Source organism: Cryptomeria japonica, chromosome 5 (assembly GCF_030272615.1).
Source record: "Cryptomeria japonica chromosome 5, Sugi_1.0, whole genome shotgun sequence".
In the NCBI taxonomy this organism is placed as follows: domain Eukaryota; kingdom Viridiplantae; phylum Streptophyta; class Pinopsida; order Cupressales; family Cupressaceae; genus Cryptomeria; species Cryptomeria japonica.
Window position 1 is genome coordinate 242,837,326 of NC_081409.1, and position 26,665 is coordinate 242,863,990.

Below are 26,665 nucleotides of genomic sequence, written 5' to 3' on the forward strand. Positions count from 1 at the left end.
CTTTTTGTGAAATTTAGTTTATTGGTCTAAATAATTTTTTTTAATAACCATATAACCACAACAAATGAATTTTCATTACAATAGTATTGCCTAACGACAAGTACTAAAAATATGTTAATTTTTTTTTCTAAATTAGCATTTATATTTAATTAAAATTTACATAAAACTATTATATTGCCAAAAATTAAACAATCAAACAAAATTAAACAACCACATTAAACTTCTATATAAATTATATTTTTTTCCTCTACCATATAAGATTCTTTGCTAAATTTACCACACTTAGGGCAAAGCCCCACTTAACTTATTTTGGCTACAATTTTAGTAAGAGTAATTTATAGAACTGATGGCTCCATGCAAAAGACACTTAATTTTTCAATAAAGAATTGTTGTCCTTTTTTTTACCGACCTCTTTTTATTTTCTAAAGAATAGCTTCTCAAAAAAAGGAAAATATTCTATTTCCATAAATTTTTCATTGGAACATTATAATTGCTTAAAGCAGAAAATACTTAAAATACCACATGGGAACATAAAATTATTGTTAAAATTTAACTCTCTTGATAAAATTTTATCAAATAAAAGAATATCCATATATAACCTTTCAAATATGGATATTCTTTTATATTTAACTCTCTTGATAAAATTTTATCAAATAAAAAAAAATCCATATATAGCCTTTCAAATGGAAGAAGTCTCCATGATCAAGGTCGCCTTTATAAATTATTGGTAGTCTGTCAGCACTTTACAAAACCAAATCAAGACCTTTGAAATTGTATGGAGAAGAAACGGTCCACACAACCAATTGACCTTCTAAACCTTTTTTTTTTAAAGCATTTAAGCAATCTTCACAATTAGTAGGGCTTCAAGCCGCCTAGAGAATTATTTTGGCATCCTATTCTATTTACCCGTTACGCCTTAAATTTATCTGGAGAAAGCACGCACACAAAAGATCGTAGAAGGGTTTTGTTTGCTCATAGACTCGAACACATTCAGAAAAACAAAAAAACAAAAAAAACAAAACGCTGCAAGGAAAAGACCTAATTGTATGAATCGATCGTTTTCTGTATTTTATTGATCAACTCTAGCAATGGGGGTTTCTGATTCAGGGGGTACAGAGAATATATTGGCCGAACGAGTAAGAAATTGATTTGTATTGGAGAAGGACAGGATGAACTGGAGGTTGGTTGCTTTGAGAAAGGAACCGGATTGGAGGCCTAAGACTAGAACTACCATTTACAAACCTGTGGCAAGGTAAGTTGTACGCATTGGTATTCGAGATTGCTGCATATTTTGAATCATGGAAAACATTTTTGATGGTGTCATTATCACATTGTTTAAAATGAAGAAAGGTGCAGTAATGGGCATTGACTTTGAAATAGAGCGATTTTCCAAATACCCACATATACAAACCATGAAATTGGCTCTTTGACTTGGGAACATGGCGGTGTTTTTACTTGCTCACTGAATTCGCAAATATAGCAAAATTTTCAAATAGCTACAGGCAGATGAAATCTCGCTTAGGTCATTGGCCTGGAAAATGTAGCAATTTTTTCAAATACCCACATTCAGAGAACATGAAAAAACTCTATATAAATCCCCTGAAGTAGTGTCACTGCAGAAGCCAATTAGGTGCTCAGAACTTTTTTTTCACGGGCATTGTTTGTCTATCTCATCTTCGTCTCAATCAACAAAGGTTCTCCTTCATGTCGAAAATTCCCCAATAAGTCAATAACTAAGTCCGAGTAAGCATTGACTACTGAAAGTATGATTAGGTCTCTAAGGTCCACAACTCTTACTAATTATATGCGTTTATGTCATGAAGAATTCATCATGGGCAACAAGTGCGAGAAGTAAGTGGTGTATGTGGTATGACATGCACAAATAATTCAGATTACGCGAAGAATTTAATCTTCAAATTCCCAGAAGCAATCTTCCCTACAGATGCAGCAAAATATTCTTTCATGGATGTTGCCGTATCCTGTTGTTCGTGCCAACTAAGCATTTGTATGAAAAAAATTGTTAGAACAAGTTTACTAATGGTGGGCACGATCTGGGACGTCAGATAAAACAGTCAATAAGTTATAATAAAATCCCAACACAAGGGGCTGTGGGTTCCCATAAAGAGGTAATCATTTATGAGGAGTTACAAGTTAACTTTCAAGACAACCTAGGAGCTTTTTGAGGAGGCTTTTGCCAGAATTAATAAAACCTATTTTATGAGATTATGTGGCATTGAGTTTTGCGCTCCAAAGTGGTCCCTCTTGCTGTTATATGGTGAAGTGAATGGTTGCTTTTGAAAGTACTGCCAATTTCCAGACGATATCTGCTACGGCTTGAGCCATGTGTTCAACCATCATTTCAAGGACGAAAACCCTTGGATGTGGGAGGTCAGAGGATAGAAATCCTCTGATTCGTTGAAGACAATCTCATCCAGAGGTTGTAATTTGTGCTGAAGGTTATTTTCTGTCATACTAGTAAGTATTGGGGTATGCTGTTTATTTGAAATATTCCAGTATATTTGAATAAAGAAAACTCAGTTCCAGCTTGTTTGTGAATATTCTTAGTATTTATGCAATCTACTGCCAAATTATTTAACTAGAGGTCATCTAAGTGTAAATATTATGTATGTCATTAAGTGAAAGAGGAATCAGGTGTTTGAGGACAGAACAAAGGAAGCCACAACAAACCTCTATGCCACCATCACAGAATATAGAAGAGATGGCTGCAGAAGATTAAGAAAGAGCATTTTTCGAAACCATTGAGTCTTTGAAGATGGATAGTAGGAGCTCATCAACCTTTTTCACCCAAGCCTTTCAAACTTCTAATGCTATTTCAAACTTCTAATGCCATTCCCATGACTACTTCCATTGTTAATAAGGATTGAGGAAAATCGTCTACTTCAAGAGTGAATGAGACATTTAGGGCAGCCAGTCATTTTGGTCTACCTAAAGTTCCAATTTTACAGAAAGAAGTGAAGCAGCCAGAAGAAGAAATCATAGAGCGGCACAACAAGGATTTGACAGTTCTCCATGCAGAATGCAGATTTGATGATCCCCGTAGAAATGAGCTGAGAAAAAAGAAGCTATGTTCCTTTTGCAAAGAACTGTGGGAACCTAGTCACCAATGCTTTGGTAAATGCCAACCAAGTCCATTATATTGAGGTAGTGTGTGATGATGAGTCAGATCATGGAGGACCTGAGCTACAACAAGTCACAAAATAGCAGAACATTGACTGTGAACTAGAAAATCTGGATGTCACAAGCACCAGCAGTGGTACACTTGCAACTCTTCTAGGGGCGCCCCGATATCACCCATTTAGATTGTGTGGACTGCTCTGTAGATAGTGAATCACAGTGCTTATTGATAGTGGGGCTCTACCCACAACTTCATTGATGAAGGCCTGATTGTTAATAGTAGATTGAAACCTGAAGACTTTGTTGGTTTCAATGTCATTGTTGCTGATGGATTTACTATCCAAGATCTGACAACTCCAATCAATCCCTTGTTGGATACAAGGTATGTAATGATTTTTACATTGTGGGATTGGGAGAGACTCTCATGGCTTTAGGAATATAATGGATGCATTTCCTTCGAGAGCTTTCACAGAATCAATGAACTATGGAATTAAATTTCAAATAAGAAGGAAAAACATGGTGCTTAAAGGCATTTTTAATGGAGCACCACGAGTGGTCACAACTAAGAGGATGGAGAGGACATTCCTCAAGGGACAATTTGCCTGGGCATCTAGCTTCTTGGTGAAAAAAGGCAAATGTTCTAATTCATCCTTGGGTAAGTATTGCACTTATCATGTCGATATTCAAAATATTTTGGATAAGCGTAGGTTGTTGTTTAGTGAATTACATTTAGGACTACTATTGGATGGGGAATTTTGACACATCATAGAGTTGGAACTAGGATCTAAGCCTATGATGACCACCTCTTATTGCCATCCACAAATGTACAAAGAAGAAATAGATAAGGCTATAAGCAAATTGTTAGAGATGGGTCACATTAGGTTGAATTATAGCCCTTTTGTAGTATCTATTGTGCTTATAAAGAGAAAAGATGGTACAATGAGGATGTGCATAGATTGTAGTATCTATTCATCAAAGGTTGATCTTAGATGAGGATAATACCTTACTGTGATGAGAACCTGGACAAGATAATATCTAGATGCCATTTGGGACATTGGGTTTTTGGTCATTCCTTTTGGCTTGACAAATGCGCCAACCATTTCTTAGTATTGTATGAATCAAGCATTCAATAAATAATTAAGAAAATTGTTTTGGTTTCCTTTAATGATATATTGATTTACAACAAAACCTAGGTGAACACTTGAAGCACTTAGACACCATTCTTGGAATGTTAGAGTGCCAAGCTTTCTTTGTAAAGGAATCCAAGTGTGAGTTTGGGTTATAGAGATTTTGTACTTGGGCCATGTCATGAGTGCTCAAGGTGTTTGGGTGGATCAACAAAAGATTAAATTTGGTCATCTCCTACAACATTGACATGGTTGCAAGGATTTTTTGGCCTTTGCAATTATTACTATGGGAGGTCTATTAAGGATGTTTCATAGTTGACGAGACCCTTAATCAATATGAGCAAAAAGGGAGGTTTTTCATGGAGTGGTATTGTCCAACAGATCTTCGAGAAGTTGAAGGAGGTAATAGGTAATGAGAGATCTTATAGGAGGTATATTCTATATTTCTCATAGCCATTTGTTGTAAAATGTGATGCTTCTGGAGAGGAAGTTGGGGCAATATTGGTGCAAAAAAGGGTATCTCATAGCATTTGAGAGCAAAAATTGAAAGATTTAGAAATAGGATTCTCCATTTAGGACAAAGAGATGCTTTCCATCATGCATGTTTTGGGCACATTTTAACACTTACTTTGTGGTGAATATTGATCATAACTGCTTGAAATTCTTCCTTGGCCAATGTGGCTTGAATGATCAATAGAACAAATGGGTCAGTAAGCTTCAAGCTTAGGATTTTGATATAGATTACATGAAAGGTAAAGAGAATGTAGTTGCTAATGCTTTCTCTTGAATGCTTGGTCCGCGTTCCATTTCTACTATTTCTGTTGATTGGAATGCTTCTATCGTGGTAGAATATTCTAAGAACACCTTTTCCATTAACATTCTAGATGAAAGTGTGAAGCATGATAGGTTCTAGTAGATGGTCCTATTTTTTACAAGAATAGAATTTTCTTGGTTTCCAAATGTAAGATGAAGGAAAATATTTTGAGAGCCTTACTTGATGTGCCAATTGCTTGACAACTTGGGCTCTACAATATTTATTGGGAGATAAGAGAATGATTTTCTTGGAAAGACCTTTAGGAAGATATTTCAAACATATTAGGCAGCGCATAACTTGCCAACAAATTAAAATAGAACATGTTTTTCCTATGGGTTTGCTACAATCTTTGCCTATTCCCAACTAGAAGTGGAAAAGTGCGTCCATGGACTTCATCACAAGCCTCCCTAAGGTAAATGGAAAGAATAGCTGTAATGTCCCCTACTAGGTTTAGGCCTGTTTTAACCATAATTAACCTATTTCAATGTACTTATGACTTAAACTAAATTGATTAGGAGACAATTCTATCTTAACATGAGTCAAATCAATGATATTCCATAGTTCAATTAATTAATTAATTAATAAGTAACTTGCTCATCTATCGTACATCCATAATTCTTAATGCAAGTGTCAAACTTTATTACTACTTCAGTTTTAAGGAAGAAGAGGATGTGAATGTTACCAAATTGCTTAGATACCAAATACAATAGGTTCCCTCAAATTTTACAGATCCAAGTCCTTACCCTATCTTGGGACCCTGTCCCTCAAGGTTCTCGGGATGCTGATACCCACCCTCTCTTGGGAATCACCCTATTATTTGGATTTAGACTGCCCCTCTTTGGAAACATCTCAATTCCCAACTTCTTAAATACTGACAGTAGTAACAAGAATTATATATAAACAAATTCTTCTTACTGTTTATAACCTCTTTCTGATTTACAATCTAGTATTGTTATTTGTCTGATTAAGACATTATAAATATATATTATATATTTTTATTTATTTTCAGGTGCTATTATAATATATATTACTGCAGAGTAGTTTCCAGAAAATATTATAATAATTATAATTAATATATATATCATCAATATTTATAATACTATTAAATCCTCTATAATAACATCAAAGGCTTCATATGTTAAGCATACATATTAAGTGCATACCATGCATACTACCCAAAACAAGAATATTACTGCCTGTAACTTAATAACAGTTCTGATCTGATCTGATCCATGGTGTTGTCACTAGATGCTTTTGATCCCTTCCCTTTATATCTCTCAATGTGAGGGAGAGGTCACACCTCTTCATCATTTATGTCCTTTGGCAAGAGACACACCCTTTCACCATTAGCACCCTTTGAAAAAGTGCAACTCTTCATTCTTTCTGCCCTTTGAAAGGGACACAACCTTCCACAATCAGATCTGCATTTCTTATTTAAATCAGTTCTGCACTTCTCATTTGAGTTCTCTTCTCCCTTTTATATCTCACGTTTGAGGGAGTCACAACTTATCATTTCATGCCTTTTGACCATTCATTAACTTTAATCAAATTTTAATTATGTTTAATTATATTCTTTTATATTTTAATTTAATTTTTATATTTATTCTTTTGTATTTTAATTTTATTATTTATATTATTATTTATTATTAAATTATATTTCAAATTAGGGACATTACAATAGCATTTATGTTGTAGTGGATAAGTTAAATGAGTATGCACTTTCCTTTGCCATCCCTACAAAATTCATAGCTCATTAGATAGTTGATCTATATTTCAGAGAAGTATTTAGGTTACATGGCTTGCCTAAGATTATTGTGAGTGATAAAATAGTATTTTCCTCAATTCCTTTTGGGAATTGTTTTGTTTGATTGGTATTGAGCCTAGTCTTAGTTTCAATTATCACCCACAAATGGATGGACAAACAAATATAGTGAAAAAGTGGGTTGAAGTATATTTGAGAAATTATGTCCCAAATCAACAAGTAGCATTGGTCAAGTGGCTACACCATGGAGAGTATTGCTACAACACCACCCATCACTTGTTCATTGGCATGACTTCATTTGTGTCATTATATGGATATGATGTACTAACCTTCATTGCTTTGGTGTTTTTTGGCAACAAAGTACCAACAACTAGCGTTTTGGTGAAACATAGCTAAGACATTTTGATGTCACTTTAAAGTCGTTTGCACAAAGCCCAAAATCAATAGTAGTTGCATGCAAATTGACATTGTATTGAAAGATTCTATTAAGCAAAGTGGAACTAAAAAGTTCAAACCTTTTTTCCATGGACCATACAAAGTTTGGAGAAGGGTAGTTATGCCCCATTTCCAATCAATCTAAGTTTGTACATGTTACGTTTTTACTTGCATCTTCCTTGTTTCTATTTGTTGTGTGTTTTTGCTCCTTGAATATGGCTTTCCGTCTAACTCATCTCTTCACTCTTTTTGGAGTTTTGGACTTATCCATCTATCCCTTGACCTATCATTGTACTTTTGAACTTCTAGACTTGCCCTTATTGGCATGTCTACTGCTCGACTCTTGAGGCCTTGACTTGTAGTTTGAGTCTTGTGGTATGGTTGACCCTTGGTCTTTGATTTTATCATTTGTGTTTATGTTCCCCTTTTAACTCTCAAGCACGTGTTGTATTGTTTTCGGTATGTTGTTTTTGGCACCATAACTTTCAAAGTGGAATCATTCACACCCATGATCATTTTTCAAATTTGAAGTTGTGGGTGTGTTTAGTGGCCTACTTGTTTTGTTGGTGAAGCATATAAAAGAGTGAATTTTCATTTGGGAGGATCGTCAACATTTAACCATTTTTTTTTTAAATCCATTTTGAGCACTTGTGTTTGAGGGTGGAAATTTTAGGATGAAAACCCTAGTGATTTTAGAGGGCGATTTCATATAGAGTTTGTATTTGAGCTTCATTGGATGTGGTCCCCAATTGCATTGTATCGATTCGATTTCCATTTCTATTATGAATTGTTGTTGTAATTACTGATATTATAGAACCATTTGAACGTAATACAATCATTATTGTAATAAGAAAGAGATTGAGATTTACACCTATTATTTGTTGTTCATTAAAATAAGAAGATTGAGAGTTATGATTGTCATTTGTTGTCATAAATGTAATGATACCATTGATGCAAAAAACAGTAATTTTAGTCTATTTAAGTTTTGATTGAATACTAGGGCCTAATAGAGTTGTTATCCGAATAAGAAATGTTTGTGGAAGGTTAAGGATGAAATTTGTGTTATTGTTTTGGCTCTAGACATTACAAGGGCTACTGAAGTGGCTTATGAGTTGGAGTTGTCAACTGGTAGCTAGATTCATAATGTTTCCCATGTGTTTTGCCTCAAAAAGGCTTTTGGCTAGCATATTACATCCTTAGTTGATTTTCCACCCTGGATGAGTGGAAACTTCTTCTAGAGGACTTGGGTGGGGTGTTTATATTTGAACATCAAGCATCTCATTGCTTGTATGCATGTAATTATGGGAACGACAGACTTATAATGTTGCCACTTTGTGTAGGCCCGATCCTTATTTTCCTCAATATGGATAGAGAAAAATAAATAAATTTAATAATAGGGGCAATGAGCTGGGACATAGTTGCAACAATCAATAAAATTTGATTCCAACCTAAGGGGGTGTATGATGCTAAAGTATTTGGGCCCAAAGGCATCCCAAAAAAAAATGGCCGTCTAATTTTTAGTTTGCGCTCTAAATTTTGGCGTGCATTTTTAGGTTTCTTTGTTGGCTTGTCATTCCAATATTGTTGCAATCTTGGTGGCATTTAGTGGTTCATCTCTGGTTTTCAACTTTTTCAATTTCATTTGTTTGTTTGTGGGAACCATTTATTTGACGTATGCTCCGAACTGGGACCCACACATCCATGTGCCATGTTCTGTAGTTTTTTCTAAAGAAGGGTTTATCTGCCTATGTGATATTTTTCTAGGCAACATTACATTCATTTTGGTGTGGTAAATTTAATTTTTTTTTTTTTAGTTACAATGAGGGCATAGGCAATTTTTTTGGCATTTATGATTATATGGTGGACTACAATAGTCAACAGTTATCATATTTTGAGCACCTATTCCAAGTTGAGGTGGAGGCATTGCTATGCATGTGACACTTATTCTTTTTTATACTAAGTGTCATTCTTTCATGCTGGGTGATGGTTACAAAGAGATATTTTGGTCATAGTGTTTCAATTTTGCAGATTCTTGCAATGGTTTCAACATTCAACATGGGCGATTTATTTCCTTGGTAGCCGACATAACTCCTAATTGATTTAGGATTGCATTCATAGTGGCTTGACAACCTCTCTATTCTGGTGGTGTTTAGTTGGCATTTACTTAGCTGAAGCATATGATTATCGCTGCATTTTTTAATTTGAAGACCATTATCTTCACCAACTAATCAGTTATCTATTGGGGTCTTCGATTGATTAGCATACACCTTCGTGGCACATCATAGTGGATGGAATCAGAATAAAAAATCCAATGGATGTTGAATTGAGGAGAGGTTTGCATGATAAGAAATAATTCCTGGTGGTTCCTTTGGAAATTTATATGTGGGATTGTGGAGTCTTAAAGACTCTTGCCTTTTTAGCATTCAAGACATAAGGAAAGGTAAGGCTATATATATGAGGAAAAAGGGGGATGTCAAAAAAGAGTTAGGGAAAAGAGTATAGCAAAGTAGAATGAATTAGCCAAGGAATAGGAGATAGGAGAATGTGTAGAGAGACTATATAATATGCCCCTTATTAGATAGAAGATGTGAGATGGAGAGATCAATGAATGAAAGTACAGGATAGAAGAGAGGGATCATGGAAGGAACTAGTTGCAATTTAATACTTTTATATCTTTTTGCGTAGAGTTTGAGAGATGGGTGAGACAAGTGTGTAATCAGGATTGGTGAATAAAGTTACTATTTGCTGTTATTGCTTCTAAAAAGCACTTTTGTGAGGATCGCTTGTGTAAGGCTATTAGGATTAGCTGTCCTTCACTGGGTCCCTTATCCTGTATTGGATCAGCATTTGTTTCCATAGAGGAGTGGTCATTTATAAGGAGTGACAAGTTGACTTTCAAGACAATGCGGAAGCTATTTGAGGAGGACCTTGCCATTATTAATAAATAATGTTAAATATGGGTATATGGGATATTGAGTTTTGGGTGCCCCCCGATTGGGTGCTCCAGCTGTTAAATAGTGAATGTTTGGTTGCTTTTGAAAGAATTGCCAATTTCCGTCTACTTTTTAGCATGGTTCTATTATCCTTTAAAGATGATTTTTTCTGTTTCCTTTCCATCCTGCACATGAAAACAGATCTACACAGAGTGACAGTACTAGCACTTTTTAAAGATAATTGAGGAGCCACAAATTCCTTTCAGTTGTTTCCAATGGCATTTCTACATGGAGATATACCGTCATATAGAATAGACTCCTCTAGGTGCCATTCCAATGATTCCGAACTAACCCTTGCTAAGAAGGGAAATTGATCGGTCTCTGCATTTGCTAACTTATTTGGAAACTTGTTGCTTTCCTGAAAGCAATATTTAAATGATGTAGACAAAAAATTTCACCTTACCATCAGAACTTTTTTTAAAATGCTTTTTAATTTCCAATCATTAACTTGCCCTTTCAGTATAACCTCTTAAGAATCATCTTCAACTTTTAACACATCTTGCATCCCATCACTTTGGCCATTTGCATTGCCTCCGATAACTGAAGAATTTCTGCTTCATTTTAAGTTTTACACCCTAAAATGAGAAAAACTCCTTTGACAAACTTGCTATGCTCATCCCGCAATAAAATCCCAGCATCAGCTAACTCCATATTACCCCTTGTTGCTCCATCAAAATTAAAGTTGCCCTTGATAGGAGGGATTCACTTGCTATTTATTTGATTTATCTTATTTTTGATTATTACTTCAACAGGGGGCTAGGACACTAACATTTTATTATTATGGCTGTTATTTTTTATTTTTCAATATTATATAAAATGCACATGAATAACATGCCTCTATGCAAGATTAACAGTCTGCATAAATCAACATAAATATATAAATGAAATAAAATTAGCAACCTAAAACAGTATAGATCAACTGCAAGAAGATCTAAACTAAATTTAGAAAGAGAAGTGTCTTGAAAGCTAAGTGGCAACAACAGATACATTATCAATTTGCTATATTTTTAAAATCTGAAAATAATGAAAATCACGTTGAGGCCTCTTTCTATTGCCGTAGACTTGCTTTTAAATCCGTGAGAAGGGTGTGAATCCTTCTAGCTATATTATTTCTGGTGATTTTGTTCAAGTTTAAAATATTTCTGAACTCATTTTAGGAATAGAAGTGTCTTGAAAGTTAAGTGGCAGTAAAAGATATGTGATGGTTTCACTGTCTCGAGAATCTGAAAATAATGAAAATCAAGTGAATGCCTCCTTCAGTTATATTGGACATACTTTACAATTCACAAGAAGGGTGTGATCCTGCTTCAAATAAGGTCTAATCTGGATAAGCTAGACAAAATATTCTAATCTTTCTGGAAAACTTGGAATTCGTTGAATGATTAGACCTTATTTGCAGCAGTCTTGAAATAGCCTGTCTGGATAAGCTAGACAAAATATTTCAACCTTTCTGGAATACTTGGAATTCATTGAATGATTAGACCTTATTTGGACTGCTATTTCTGGATAAGTTTTCCAGAAAGGTTGAAATATTTTGTCTATCTAGATTCTAGACATGCTATTTGCTTGCATGAGAAGCATTTCATGCAGGGAAATGAGAGTGAACTGAATATTTATGACTATGTGTTGATGTGTTTCTGTGATAGATATAAATATATAGAGAGTGAGATAATAAAGAAGTGAACTGCTTTGGGTGCAGGTTCTTTGCTTATGGATCCATTGAGAAAGCAGGACATGGTTTCTCAACTCGAACTTTGCATGATATAGCAGTAAGGAAACATGGAAATCCATCTTCCCCAGGGTTTCCTGCAATTCTGTGGAATCATCTCAGATTTTATCATTCACAGTACAAATCGTATTGGTGTAGGATAGATGAGAAGTATGGATCTATGCAGGAAAATGCTAAATTTGCACATTCCATCCCAACTCTTCTACGGTTTTCAAAATTTAGGAAAAATCATTGTTGGCCAGAGAATTCCAAAGCATTTTTTTCAACGACAGAAAGTCCTGGTATGGCTTACAATGCTCAAGCTGCATGGAGGAGACTTTCACTGATGTGTTGCTATGGAGGGCCTACATTTTTACCTATTAATAGGATTGCCCGTGCTGTAAGCTTGGCTTGTTTCAGATCACATCTTGCTCCTCGAATTTTAGCTCTGATAATCGGGGAAGCTACCTGGGCACATAATAGGTTGGCTGAATCAGAAGAGACACTTGCAAATTTTTCTACAAATGGTCAAGCACTCAATAGACATGGCACCATTGCTACAAGTTTTTGGTCACTCATGGAGGGAATTGTTTTGATAGTAAGGGCTTTTTATTTGATAATTTTATTCAGTCCAGCTATTGTTCTTTCTCCATTTGCAGATATATTTGGGGGGAGGTATAGACAACTTTGGCTGCAGCTTGTTCACAAAACTTTGGAGAGAGCTGGGGCTGCGTTTATCAAGTGGGGCCAATGGGCAGCTACTCGTCCAGATCTTTTTCCAAGAGATTTGTGTAACGAATTGACAAAATTGCATACACAAGCACCGGCACATAAATTCTCATATACACGTCAATCTATAGAAAAGGCTTTTGGCCGTAAGATTAATGAAATTTTTGAAGATTTTGAAGAGGAACCCGTGGCTTCTGGGAGTATTGCCCAGGTGCATAGAGCTACTCTGAAGTTTCGATATCCTGGTCAGAAGGTAAAGCCCATGATGGTTGCAGTGAAAGTCAGGCATCCAGGAGTTAGTGAAGTGATTCGAAGGGATTTTGTGATAATAAATTGGGTTGCTAAGGTTTCTTCTATGGTGCCTGCTTTGAAGTGGCTAAGACTTGACGAAAGTGTACAACAATTTGCTGTCTTTATGTTATCTCAAGTTGACCTTGCCAGAGAAGCTGCACATTTGAGCCGCTTTCTTTACAATTTTCGTAGGTGGAAAGATGTCTCATTTCCAAAGCCCTTATATCCCCTTGTACACCCAGCAGTTTTGGTGGAGACCTATGAACAGGGAGAAAGTGTGGCACGCTATGTTGATCAACCAGACGGAAATGATCGAATTAATAAATCACTAGCTCACATTGGCACACATACTCTTCTGAAGATGCTACTGGTATGCTTTCTTTTTAACATTCTGACTGCTGTTAATTCTACTTTATTCTTGTCTTAGTATTCTATTATTAGCCATTAAGATACAAGTGCTTAAGTTTCAAAAACGACCTTCCTTCTAAATCTGTTTTCTTGATCAACAATTAATTTCATTAATTAATACTTTGTAAGGAGAGAAAGTATAGATGTTTGTGTAGCTTTCTGCTGAAACTGAAGCACAGTGGAATATCAGAGTGCTATGGTATCCCCCATGCTTTTCTATGGTTAAGAGCATATATGTAATGGCATTTTGTTTTCGATGAGAGTGGGAAAGTTACTACAACTTTATCTTCCATGAAAATAAGAGCAATTTTGTTAAATATTTAATTTCTCGCCGATTGCATTTGGTGCAATGCTAAGGTAACATGCATGTGTTGCACCAAAGACCACGAAGTTAGAGACAATGGAGTTGAAATGACTTAAGATGCCTGGATTATGATCGCAAATTCTGTAGTTTTCAGTCTTTTTCATTGCTTCTTATAGGAGATTAAATTGCCAGTTTTTTTAATCAGAATTGATGTAAGCAGAGCGAGGCTTGTGTAGTTGGTGTTTCCACAGCTGGCAATTCATAGTTGTTCGTTGTTCATTATAGGCCAATGCCTGGGCTCTGAAAATTCCCTTCTATGGTAGTTGAATCAAATTGCAAAGCAGATGAGTATATTTACATTAAGAGTTTGTTTCCTGTATTGAGAAATCTGGAGAATAGATGCAGTTAGATAGGCATTGAGTTAAGCTTAAAAAGCGTAATGTTTATGTAGCTGATGGCCCTCTCTACAAGTTTATAATGTAATGACCTCAACAACTTTTAATATGAAATATATACCACTTTTTGATCAGCAAGGTCTGATAAGGGTGAGATGGGAGCATATGGTGGATGAATAATGATTTTTATATATTTTATTTTATCAGATAATAATATATGAAAGATATGGCAATAGATTGCTTGAACAATAGAAATCTTCAACCAAATGCTGGAGATAAATCTTATTTCCTGTAAATCTTATAACATATTACAGATTTGATTCACCTTTGTATGCTGTCTATTTGAAACAGAGCAATATGTTATTGAATACAAAACAAAAGCTTTGAGCCCAAATACAACCTTTGGATGAGATTGCCTTTTGGAAACCAAAGGGGTTTCACCCTTCGATCTTTGAATCCAAGGGTTTTCATTCTTGAATTGTTAGTTGATTGTACTAAACACAATGAGTAATGACATTGTCCAAGCACACGATCTATATAATCCCAAATTCACTTAGATTCCTTATCAAAGAGAGCTTGTTGCTCTAATATCTCAAGGATTGTATCCAAGTGCCTTGAGTGATCTTCCCGTGTTTTACTTTATATCAATATATCTTCATAAAACACTAAAACAAATTTTCTTAAATGATTATTGAAAACACGACCCATGGAAGACTGGAAAGTGGCTGAGGCATTTGTTAAACTGACTAGCATGACTAGGAAGTTGAAGTGTCCAAAGTGACATTTGAAAACTATCTTCTGTACTCCCTCATCTCATCCATGGATTTGATGATAGCTAGATCTCAGGTCAGTCTTGGAGGAGTACTAACCCATGCAACTCATCAATTTCAGGAATATGATACTTATTTTTGATGTTCTTTTTGTTTAAGGCCTTGCAGTCTATGCACTTGTTTATTGTGCCATCTTTTTTTCTTGAGAAGCACCATCGATGGTGCAAATGGACTAGAATTGGGTCTGATGTGGCCCATTTCCAATAGTTTTTTGATGGCATTCTCTATCTCTTCTTTATATATCTGGGGTGACTGTAAAGGGGTTATCATAATAGGCTCAGAGCTTGGTTCCAACTCTATGATGTGTTGGAATCCCTTATTTAGTGGGAAACCTGCAGGCATATCACTAAACATCACCTAATACTTATCCAAAATGGTTTGAATATTAATATGATAACCACAGTGCTTACCGAAAGATGAAGTGGTGTGCAACTCTTTCATCACAAAGCAACCAGCTAAAATTGTAACTTGCTCCTCGGAAAAGCCCTTTCCATACTCTCAAATATGATTACTTGCAGCAACCATAGCTTTCTCTTGAGATTGAAATTTTAATTCCATGGATCGTTAATTTTGTGAAAATTTTCTAAGGAAATGCAACCACTGTATTCCTACAACCATATGTGCTTCTTCTAATCCCATGACATAGAAATCATTTCACACCTTGTAATCACCCAAAACATATTGGGTTTTCGAATTCCTTAGTACATAGAATAGTGGATCCATTAGCCACAATGACATTGAATTTTGCGAAGTCCTTAGCCTTCAACCTGTTTTTGACCACCAAGCCTTAATGAATTTGTGGGTGGCTCCTTTATTCGTAATTGCCATAATCCATTGGTTAACACTTAACTCCCCATGAACCTTTGAATGGGTGATATTGTGGTGAAGAGCTACGAGTGTGCTGTTTGCCTCTTCACCTGTTGCTTTCTCAGATTAATGCTCAGTGATTTGATCCTCTGTATCTTGTTGAAGTCCTGTTTCTTTAGGATCATTTTCTTCATCAGACACCACTTCAATTCAATGAACTTGGCCCTTGGCAAGACATTTATGACTAGGTTCCCATGGCTCCTTGCAAGAGAAGCATGCCTTTTTCCTTGTAAGTTCTTTTTTTGGTGTGATCATCCAACTTCTTTGGTGTAAAGGGCTGCTGTGTAGGTTTTTGAGGGTGTGAATCCTGCTTTCTGAAAATGGCCCTTTTGTAGACTAAGTGGGTGGTCTTGGCTGAGATGAAAATTTATTTGTCTAGATGGCTTAAGTGTCAAATCCTCTTGGTAGCTTCTTGAAGAGATGATGGTGCAAAAGCTTAACTATATCGTTGTGTGGTTCATATAGACCTTCAACAAAGAGAAAAGTGATCTTATTTTTGACATGTTGGCTATTACCATTGCAACTTGCTGAAATTATGCTACATATGCATTTACTGAATGGTCTACTGTTTGATTTTGGCAAGCTCTCTGAAATTCTCTTCCTAATCATTATGCTCAAATCTATCCAAGAGCCTCTTGTTGAAATCATCAAAATTCTGCACAAGGCCATGCCCTTGTGTAACCAAATTATGGTGCCACCAATCATAAGTAATGCGCTCCAAATGCAATTGTGGCAAATTGGATGGCATCTTCGTCCATCATATGATTGAGTGTGAAGTAGGTCTGTGGCTTTTGCAACCAATTGTGAGCAGGTATCTTTTATTTTATTTGTTCACTTTTTGCTTCAGTTCTTTTCCATTGTCCTTTTGATTGCTCCTTTGGCCTCGCTTATGTAGGAAACTCCTTTCAATATCTCCAAGTGTTGATGAAATAAATATTTGATAGTTTGAAAGTCTTCAGATTTCTCTTGATATTCTTGGAAAAGCATGTCAAATGTGCAAGTAGTCTCAGTTTCTAATCTTTCTTCTTTTTGTAGAAACACGGGCTTAGCGGAACTAATGGCTTTTGATCACTGAGGATCTGAGGTTGAGTTGAGAGCATACAGTGTGTAAATATTATTATTCAATTCCTAGTGAAGTGAGAGCATATGGTGGATGGGCATCAACTTTTATATATTGTAATTTTATGAAATAACAATATATGAACGATATGGCAATAGATTTCACAAACAATAGAAATCTTCGTAAATATGCTGGAGCTGAATCGCATTAGTCAAATATACTAGAAAACTTCAAATAAACAACATACAAATATGAATTATATCAGTTATAACAATATCTTCTTGCTTCAAATACAGATACTTCATAAAAAACAAAATAAAAGATTTTAGCACAAATACAATCTCTGGATGAGATTTCCTTTTGGAAACCAGAGGGGTTTCATTTTTCGATCTTTAAACTCAAGGGTTTTTGTCCTTGAATTTATTGCTAAACAGAAGGTTCAATCTATGACAAAGATAAATGAAATATCAAATTTATATCTAAGGCTAGGAAATCACCTTATTTCATAGAAGTAGGAAGGCACAAATTCCAACGCCCCATTTCCTCATAAAAATCAACAATTCAGATTTTAACGAGAATCCTTTTCAAAAGTAGCCTCACTTTGTCTTGAATGCTAGATTGCAGCTCCACATTAATTCACTTGTCATGATGTAGCTGCTAAGTATCTTGAGGGTTAAAAACTCCATTATGGAAATCCATGCCTCCATTTAGAGATACTCACAATTTAATATTATTTTGTGATTATTTTATTTATTATTTGTATTTTGCCAATACATGGTCCGTTTATTAAAATATTTTATATCTTCATTGGGAAATGATAATAGTTCCTGCATAAGCTAAGTTAATTAAAAGGGGACATCACATATTATGTGAATGGGCCAATGCATAGACATTTTGCATCCCTACTGGTAGCAAGTGTATGTATGTGTAAGTGCATAGAGGTGGTTTTAGCACCTTTTAGTTTTTATTTACTCACTTGGATGTTCTTCTACTGTTCTACATACCAAGTGTGCCTCTTGGTCAATTCAGATGGACTTTTAGTGAATAAAACATCTATGGATTCACCCAAGGATCTATGGGTTTATCATGCTTGTTCTAATTTTTATGAATCTGGTACTCTTGTGCTCCTGGGCACATAGGCTATCTATTGCATATAAATTTTGAGGATTCTTATGAGTCTGTGGTATAAGTCCAGGGTTTCCACGATGGAAGGAAAGTCCAAAAGTCAAATCTACTCCAGTTGAGCATCTTTGTTGCCTGTGATAAAAATTATAATTGGTTGGAGGTATAAGTTTATATATGCTGTTTCTAAAGTAAGATTTGGCAAAATATTCAAATGCTACAGTTGATCCTCCATGTATATTAGTAGAACATCATGGTAGAAACATACAAGTAAGAAAGACAGTGTTGTGGGAGAAATTTGGATTGCTAACCTTGAATATTGTAAATTTCCATATACATGACACTAGTGGAAGATCTTAAAGCTCGTGTTTACAGGATACACCTGTACTATTCAATTCTACTAACCACCCTCCGTTGGACAGGACCTACATACATGCAACTATAAACTTGGACTTGTGTGTAATTTGAACTAAATTGAGTGCTGTGGGACCTGGGTAATATTTGCCTCGATCAATTCAATGTACATGTAAACTTGAACCTTGTTGCAGTAGAGGAGCATTAAACTAAATGTTCATACCAAATGTATGTGCTACTGAGTATAAAAGCCCCAAAAAATTGAAATAATAAGGGGAACAATCAAACAATATGATAAATGAAATGCTTATTGCTTCAATGTTGTCATTTGAGCTCTGGAGGTGCCTGTGAACCTGATGATCCACTCTACTGTACTCTAATCTATATATACATAAACATATATGTATACATATGTCATATACACATATATATATATGTGTACATATATACATGTGTACACACACACAGAGAGACATATATATGACCAGAAAAAGAAAAAACAGATAGTTTTGCAGCCATGATTGTGAGCTTTGGACTGAATTCATGGTACAGTGACTGTCAGACTCCGTCATCTGGTATATCTGACAACCCTGATGTTGGATCAGTTTCTGATGTGGCTAGTGTTGTCCGCTACAATATGTACAGTAACAACAGGGAAACACCCCCACTAACCTAGCTGGGGCAGTAATTACAATACAATCAATTTGGTTGGTCCTGGAGAATGCCATAGGGGCTGACTCCCAAGGTTCATTATTTTGTGAGATCTAAAGGTAAGCACCACTTCTCAGGGTAACAGAAAAATACAAATAAGATCTCCTAGACTTTCTATAAGAAAGTAAGAGATTTGGTGATTCATACATTAGATGGTGAATCTAAACTTTGAAATGCATTTTAATCTCTAGCTAGTGCAGAGAGCAGTCTACAAATATTGCCCTTCTGAGGGATATGGTGTTATTTTAAAACTTGCAAATTGTGAACCCAGCATGAGCTAGGCAAGTGGGAACCATACCATTTTATTATTGCTTTTGTAGGCTATCCAACCAAACAATAAGGCCATCCAAAATCTTTAGGAAGCCTTCAACAATAAAGGTCAAATTGGGATTTACAGATTTAGGAGATAGCTGGATTTTTTCTTTATTATATTAAAGATAGAGTGTAAACGTATGTACATATTTACATGATATAGCTGGATTTTTTGAATGAACTTCTGATAAATATCTTCCTCAGCACCCTATTTGATAAAAAGTTGAGGAGTACCCACTTCATATGTGCAAAGAGGTATTGACATTGAACCAAAGGAGGCTCAAGAAACTTCTCTCACATCTAAAGCTAATCTTGCACATGGTAACAATCAATAGAATTCTTAATGGTCAATAGAAATCAAGCTCTAAAGTTACCAACATGATATGTGTCTTGTTTTACGCAATTACAATTCAGAAGCAAGCTCTGGAGGTACTGAAGAGTCAAATAAGGACGCTTGCCAGTCTCATGCCCTGCTCAAAGAATAAATTCTATGAATTAGGAAGTAAGTCTGAACATACACTCAAGAGAGAGGGTGGACTATAAACTGTGCATAGTTTAAAAACTTGTGAGTTATGTGGACTATAAACTTAGGCTGTACTTTACTTTAGGGCATAGTTCAAAAATTTGTGACTTGATAAAACTGATCAGACCCAATTTTGACATGGACAAATCAACTTGGCTAAATTGAGTAAATAAAAAATTATTTGAATTCCTTAAAAAGCATAAATTTTATACAAACTGCAGTTCACAACAAATCAAATGAGTTGTAGAATGTTGGGGAAGTGTTTTCTATGAGATTTGAACTAATAGAGTACAATATAAGCGCGTTTGAGTTGGAGTAGTACTGGGATGGGTGACCTCCCGGGAAGGCCCAATGCTTTACCTCTGTGAGCATCACCTTGATGCAATGAGTGTTAAGTGTTCCATTCATTCTAATGAGAGATGGGTTATTGTAAACCACTACTCATGAATCATGGGTTAATGAGTTTGACTCAAAAACTACACAGTTGAATCCTGATAGTACTATCATAGAGTACAATATTGCATCAACATGCCAACAGGACAACTGATAACCTGATATTTATTATGTTGATTGAAAATCATCAGCAAAAATTAGACTTCCATTCAAGTCACTACAATTCCAATTGACTATCTAAGCTCTCCATTTTTTTTGAGTGAAGGTGAGAGTTTTGTTGACATAGCTAAAGTCATGTTACCAACTCTCTTTGGTCAACACAGAATAGAATGCTGAATATCCTATCCTCTCTTGCGTAAGGAAATCCCTAATGCTGTTCTAGATGATCAAAGGGGATAACCTCAATGTTCCAAATGTCAGGTCTTGACTGTGGGATAGCTCAGTGGTTTGATGTGTCTTGTTGGTAACACAAAGGGGCTTACGTATGCAACAAGCTGGCCTGCATCTGACGATGCTGTGATTCTCAGACTGGGGGAATAAAAAAGCAAAGGGATAGGTTTTAGGGATCCTAAGTGCAATGGTAGTAATGGTTGGTGTTGCGGGTAGACAGATTTCCATAAACTAACCCTTGCTTTGCCAAAGATATACTCACAACTTAACAGGGATAGTGCAAGCTCCAAGGGAATGAAGGATTTTTTAGACTGGAGGTACTCATTTAGGCACCCAATTTTGGCGCAGCCTACAACAAACTGTTAAGTTTATAGTCTCAGACGAACGTCGCACAGTAACGATCGTACTGATTGCATATTTGTTAGCAGACTTAACTAACAATACTTAGACATAAACAAACATCCTAAGTATCTCTTCAATTGTTGACGCCAATGTTGGGTAGGATCGTGACTCCACACGGGTCACGACCCTATGTGGAACCACGATGGTTCCACATAGGATCGTGACTCCCTGTGGAGGCATGATCCAATATGTGAATGATATATAGATGCCAAACATGTTCCCTGCAGATGAAAAGAAAAGATAACAGAGTATGGGCGACCAGTATACGGATAAATACGAAACTCCATACTGACATTGCCAAAGATTCATTTTATTACATACAGTAATAAAATCACTGCAGAGATTAGTCACAGATATATGTAATTTGCAAACCAACAAAGGCAATTCGATAGAAGAATAAAATCGAATTAACAACATACAGAGATCAGAGAACTGATTAAATAAAACTATTCTAACAGTCCGTTTAACATTTACATGGTATCAGAGCCTAACTATTCAAAGATCCGAACAGACTAAGGGAGAAGTTTACAATTAAACAAAGACTCATTAAAATGGCGCACACAATCAGATTCGAAGACAGACTTGAAGGAGCAACAAATTTTGCATCTTGGAAAGTCAGAATTATGATCGTGCTAAAAGAGAACAAAGTAGACAAATTCGTGAAAGAAGACAAACCTGAACCCGAGGCTGAACCAGAGAAATCTATATGGACTGAAGGAAATGATAAAGCAGTTAAAATCATTATCGACGCAGTTAGAGATCATATAATACCAATTATATCAAAACATGATAAAGCATATGAAATGTACAGAACCTTAGAGAAGACATATGAAATAAACAATACGAGCAAAACCCTAGCTCTAAAAAGACAATTAAACCACATAAGCATGAATAAAGGGGAATCAATGAATTCATATTTCATGAGAGTAGGTTCTCTAAGTGATCAACTACAAAAACTTGATTATCATGTCGAGAAAAGGGAACTATCAATGATTACTCTAGATGGGTTGCCTGATTCTTGGGAATCATTCAAACAAGGCATAAATGCAAGAGATAATTATACAGAATTTGACCAAGGGAAGACTGTCTTCTAGAAGAATCAAGGCAAATAAAAGGGGGCAATCATAAAACTAAAGATCAGGATCTTCACATTCTCAATACTGACTCTCATAAGAAAGGTAAGAAGAAAAACTTCAAGAAAAGAAAATTTCACCATGGGAAAAGTAAGAGAGACATGTCAAAAATTCAATGCCACAGAGGTGACTAGTACGGACACATGTCATTCGATTGTCCTAACAAAGTAAAACAACAAGCATCATTCACCGAAGTAGGGAGGAAGTCAGAAATTGAATCTGAGAAGGTTGTATTCTACTCTGCACTTTCAAGTCAAGCTTCAAACAAATCTACCACTTGGGTGATAGATAGTGGATCGTCAAGGCATGTCACTGGATTCAGAGAATCACTAGACTCAATGGAAGAGGAATCTAATGAGGAGGTAACGATAGGAGATGATTCTGCACATCCGGTAAGAGGTGTCGGAACATGCACCATAAAATTAAAGTCTGGAATCTCAGTTCAACTCACCGGAGTACTATTTGTACCAGGAATCAAAAGAAACCTAGTTTCTATTTCTGCGCTTGAAGATAATGGATACAGGGTCTCATTCATAGAAGGAAAGGTAATGGCATGGCCAAAATCATCCACCTTCAAAAGAGCACAAGTGATTGGTTACAAACAAGGTCATCTATATGAATTGTGTAATGAGCCAAATCAGACTTTCTTTCATGAAGTCACAAATCGAACGGAAATTTGGCATAGAAGACTAGGGCACTTACACTTTCGTGCTCTACCCTCTATGGAGAAATTAGTCACAGGACTATCTAAATTAAATCAAATTCATTTAGGCACTTGTAAGGGATGTGCACTAGGGAAAAACATTGAAAGCTCATTTCCCTGGAGCTCTAGAAGGACTAAGGATGTTTTAAAACTAATTCACTCTGATTTATGTGGACCTATGTCTGAACCATCAATAGGAGATTCATTATACTATGTAATATTTGTAGATGATTTCTCTAGGAAAACTTGGATTTATTTTCTTAGAAGCAAGGAATCTGAAGAGATACTTAGAAAATTTAAAGAATTCAAATCTATTACAGAAAACCGTTCTGGTAGAAAAATCAAAACACTAAGGACTGACAATGGTAGGGAATACACTTCAGACTTATTTAAAGAATTCTGTAAAGATGCTGGGATTAAGAGGGAGTTCACAGTACCCTATAATCCTCAACAAAACGGGGTTGCAAAAAGAAAGAATAGAACAATAGTAGAAGCTGCAAGGGCTATGTTATTTGATCAGAACTTAGAAATTGCACTTTGGGGGGAGGCTTCTAACACAGTTGTATATATTCAAAATAGATGTCCTCACTCTCATATCATTGACAAAACTCCTGAAGAAGTCTTTGCTGGAACTAAACTTGATATTAGCCATCTCAAAATATTTGGATGTCCTGTCTATATTCATGTACCCAAGGAGAAAAGAACTAAACTAGAACCCAGTGGGCAGAAAGGGATTTTTGTAGGATATAGTGAAACTTCAAAAGCCTACCGAATATACATCCCTGGTCAAAGACAAATAGAATTAAGCAGAGATGTCATATTTGAAGAAGATGTAGCTATTAACAAAACAAGAAGTTCCATTACACATGAGACTTCAACCAACTCCATAAATTTGGAGGAAGATTCTATTTTTGAAATGCAGAGGGAGCATCCTGAGGAAAACACATTGGGACAAAAGAACACTACTACTGAGAACCCCAGGAAAAGACCACTATGGGCCACCAAAATAGTACAAGAAGCAGAAACCTATGCAGCACCAAGAGGAACAGTTAGGGAAAGCAAAAGACCTTCAAGATTTTCTAGCTATGTGACTCTAATGTCAGAAATCATAAATGTTGAACCCTCAAATGCAGAAGAAGCCCTTAAACAACAAGTATGGAAGAATGCCATGATAGAGGAATATCAATCTATCTTAAAAAATGATGTATGGAAAATTGTGTATCCTCTAAATGGCTCTTTAAAATCAAGCATGCTGCTGATGGCAGTATAGGAAAACACAAGGCAAGATTTGTTGCTCGAGGCTTCTCACAGAAGGAGGGAATTGATTATGAAGAAACATTTGCAGCTGTTGCTCGATCCACTTCAGTCAGAACAATCCTAGCTATAGCAGCATCTAAAAGATGGAAAGTTCATCAAATGGACGAAAAAACTGCGTTTTTGAATGGGAAAATTGAAGAAGAAGTATATCTAGAACAACCTGAAGGATTCGTGGTAAATAATGCAAAAGCACATGTATGCAAGTTAGAAAAAGCACTGTATGGATTAAAACAGGCTCCTTGGGCATGGTACGAAAGAATTGACAGTTACTTATTGGGAATAGGTTTCTCTAAGAACATTGCTGATCCAAATCTGTATTTTAAGACAGTCAAAGGTGAAATGCTGATGTTGATGCTATATGTAGATGACTTATTAATTACAGGAGAAGATCATCTCATTACAAAATGCAAACAAGAACTAGCTTCAGAATTTGAGATGAAGGATTTAGGATTACTCCATTACTTTCTTGGATTAGAAGTATGGCAAAGACCAGATGGTATTTATCTAAATCAAGGTAAATACACCATTGACATTCTAAAGAGATTTGGAATGTTGAATTGTAAGTCAATGTCATCCCCTATGGAAACAAATCTTCATAAACTAAAAGAAGCAGTAGTAGACTCCAAGTTTGCAGATCCGACATTATACAGGCAGATTATTGGATCACTAATGTACCTTGTCAATACTAGACCTGATATATGTTATGCAGTGAATGCACTCTGTCAACACATGGTTGAGCCCAAAGAAATACATTTAGTAGCAGTAAAACATATATTGAGATACCTTCAAGGTACTCTAGATTATGGACTTCACTATGAACACACTGAATTGAACCTACATGGATCTCTGATTCAGATTGGGCTGGAAGCGTAACAGACAAGAAGAGTACTTCTGGATTATGTTTCAGTTTGGGATCAGCTATGGTATCTTGGATATGCAGAAAACAATCTTCTGTAACCCAGAGTTCTACAGAAGCTGAATATATAGCTGCATCCATGGCAGCAAAAGAAGCAGTTCGGTTGAGGAAACTGATAGTAGGATTATTTGGTGAAAGCCTAAAACCTACAATCATTCATTGTGACAACCAAAGCTGCATTAAACTTTCAGTCAATCCAGTTTTCCATGATAGATCCAAACACATTGAGATTCCATATCACTATGTAAGAGATATGACAGAAAGAAAGGTAATAAAGTTGGAATATATCAATACAGGAGATCAGACAGCTGATATTCTCACCAAACCTCTAGCAAGAGCGAAAATTGATCACTTCAGGAGGCTTCTTGGTATGGTTAAAATATAATTATTGATATATATAAAGATGTTTAATTATATAAACTTCTTGTTCATATAAATGAGTATATGAAATTTATAATCTTTCTTGTGTACATTACTAAAGGATGATGATTCTCTAGTTAATGAACACTTGTATTTAAACATTGTAAGGTGACGATCTTACAAATGTTTGGAAGATCATATAAACTAATCATACAATTTGAATATCAGTAATATGGTAAGTTATGGTAGACATTATGTAAGTGTATTAATGTCAGTGCACATATCATAACATGGATATCAAAGTGAGTATATCCTTAGTATCACACGTTGATACTTCACACCTCGGTGATGAGATTCTCATGAGATTAGTGTTGAGCTCAGTTAAAGTGATATGTATTAGGCCTATTCTTCTGAGACTAAGAGGGAGTGTTAAGTTTATAGTCTCAGATGAACGTCGCACAGTAACGATCGTACTGATTGCATAATTGTTAGCAGACTTAACCAACAATACTTAGACATAAACAAACATCCTAAGTATCTCTTCAATTGTTGACGCCAATGTTGGGTAGGATCGTGACTCCACATAGGGGTCACGACCCTATGTGGAACCACGATGGTTCCACATAGGATCATGACTCCCTGTGGAGGCACGATCCAATATGTGAATGATATATAGATGCCAAACATGTTCCCTGCAGATGAAAAGAAAAGATAACAGAGTATAGGCGACCAGTATACGGATAAATACGAAACTCCATACTGACATTGCCAAAGATTCATTTTATTACATACAGTAATAAAATCACTGCAGAGATCAGTCACAGATATATGTAATTTGCAAACCAACAGAGGCAATTCGATAGAAGAATAAAATCGAATTAACAACATACAGAGATCAGAGAATTGATTAAATAAAACTATTCTAACAGTCTGTTTAACATTTACACAAACAAATACGGTTGAACTAAGCATAATAGTAAGGTTCAGACTAACCATGCACGTTGACCTACAATCAGTAGGCCTCCAATGGTATGAACCAGATACCTCATCAAATACCTTCGCATTTTACCGTTAAAATCATTGAACTCTACTTGACCAGCTGAAGGGAAACCATGCAAATAGAAGAAAACAAAAATAACAAACACCATATTTCAAAGTTCATATATTTGCT

General features: G+C 35.7%; 1 protein-coding gene across 2 annotated transcripts in view; it reads left to right on the forward strand.

The window, feature by feature from the left end:
• The first annotated feature begins 781 nt into the window (after positions 1-781).
• LOC131028828 (uncharacterized) overlaps positions 782-26,665 on the forward strand; it is a 49,973-nt gene continuing 24,089 nt past the window's right edge. For both annotated transcript variants that reach the window (XM_057959179.2, XM_057959180.2), the window contains exons 1-2: positions 782-1,252; positions 11,966-13,364. In XM_057959179.2, coding sequence (XP_057815162.2) covers positions 1,170-1,252; positions 11,966-13,364 — 1,482 coding nt within the window. In that variant the 5' untranslated portion in view covers positions 782-1,169. The remainder of the gene's footprint in view (positions 1,253-11,965; positions 13,365-26,665) is intronic.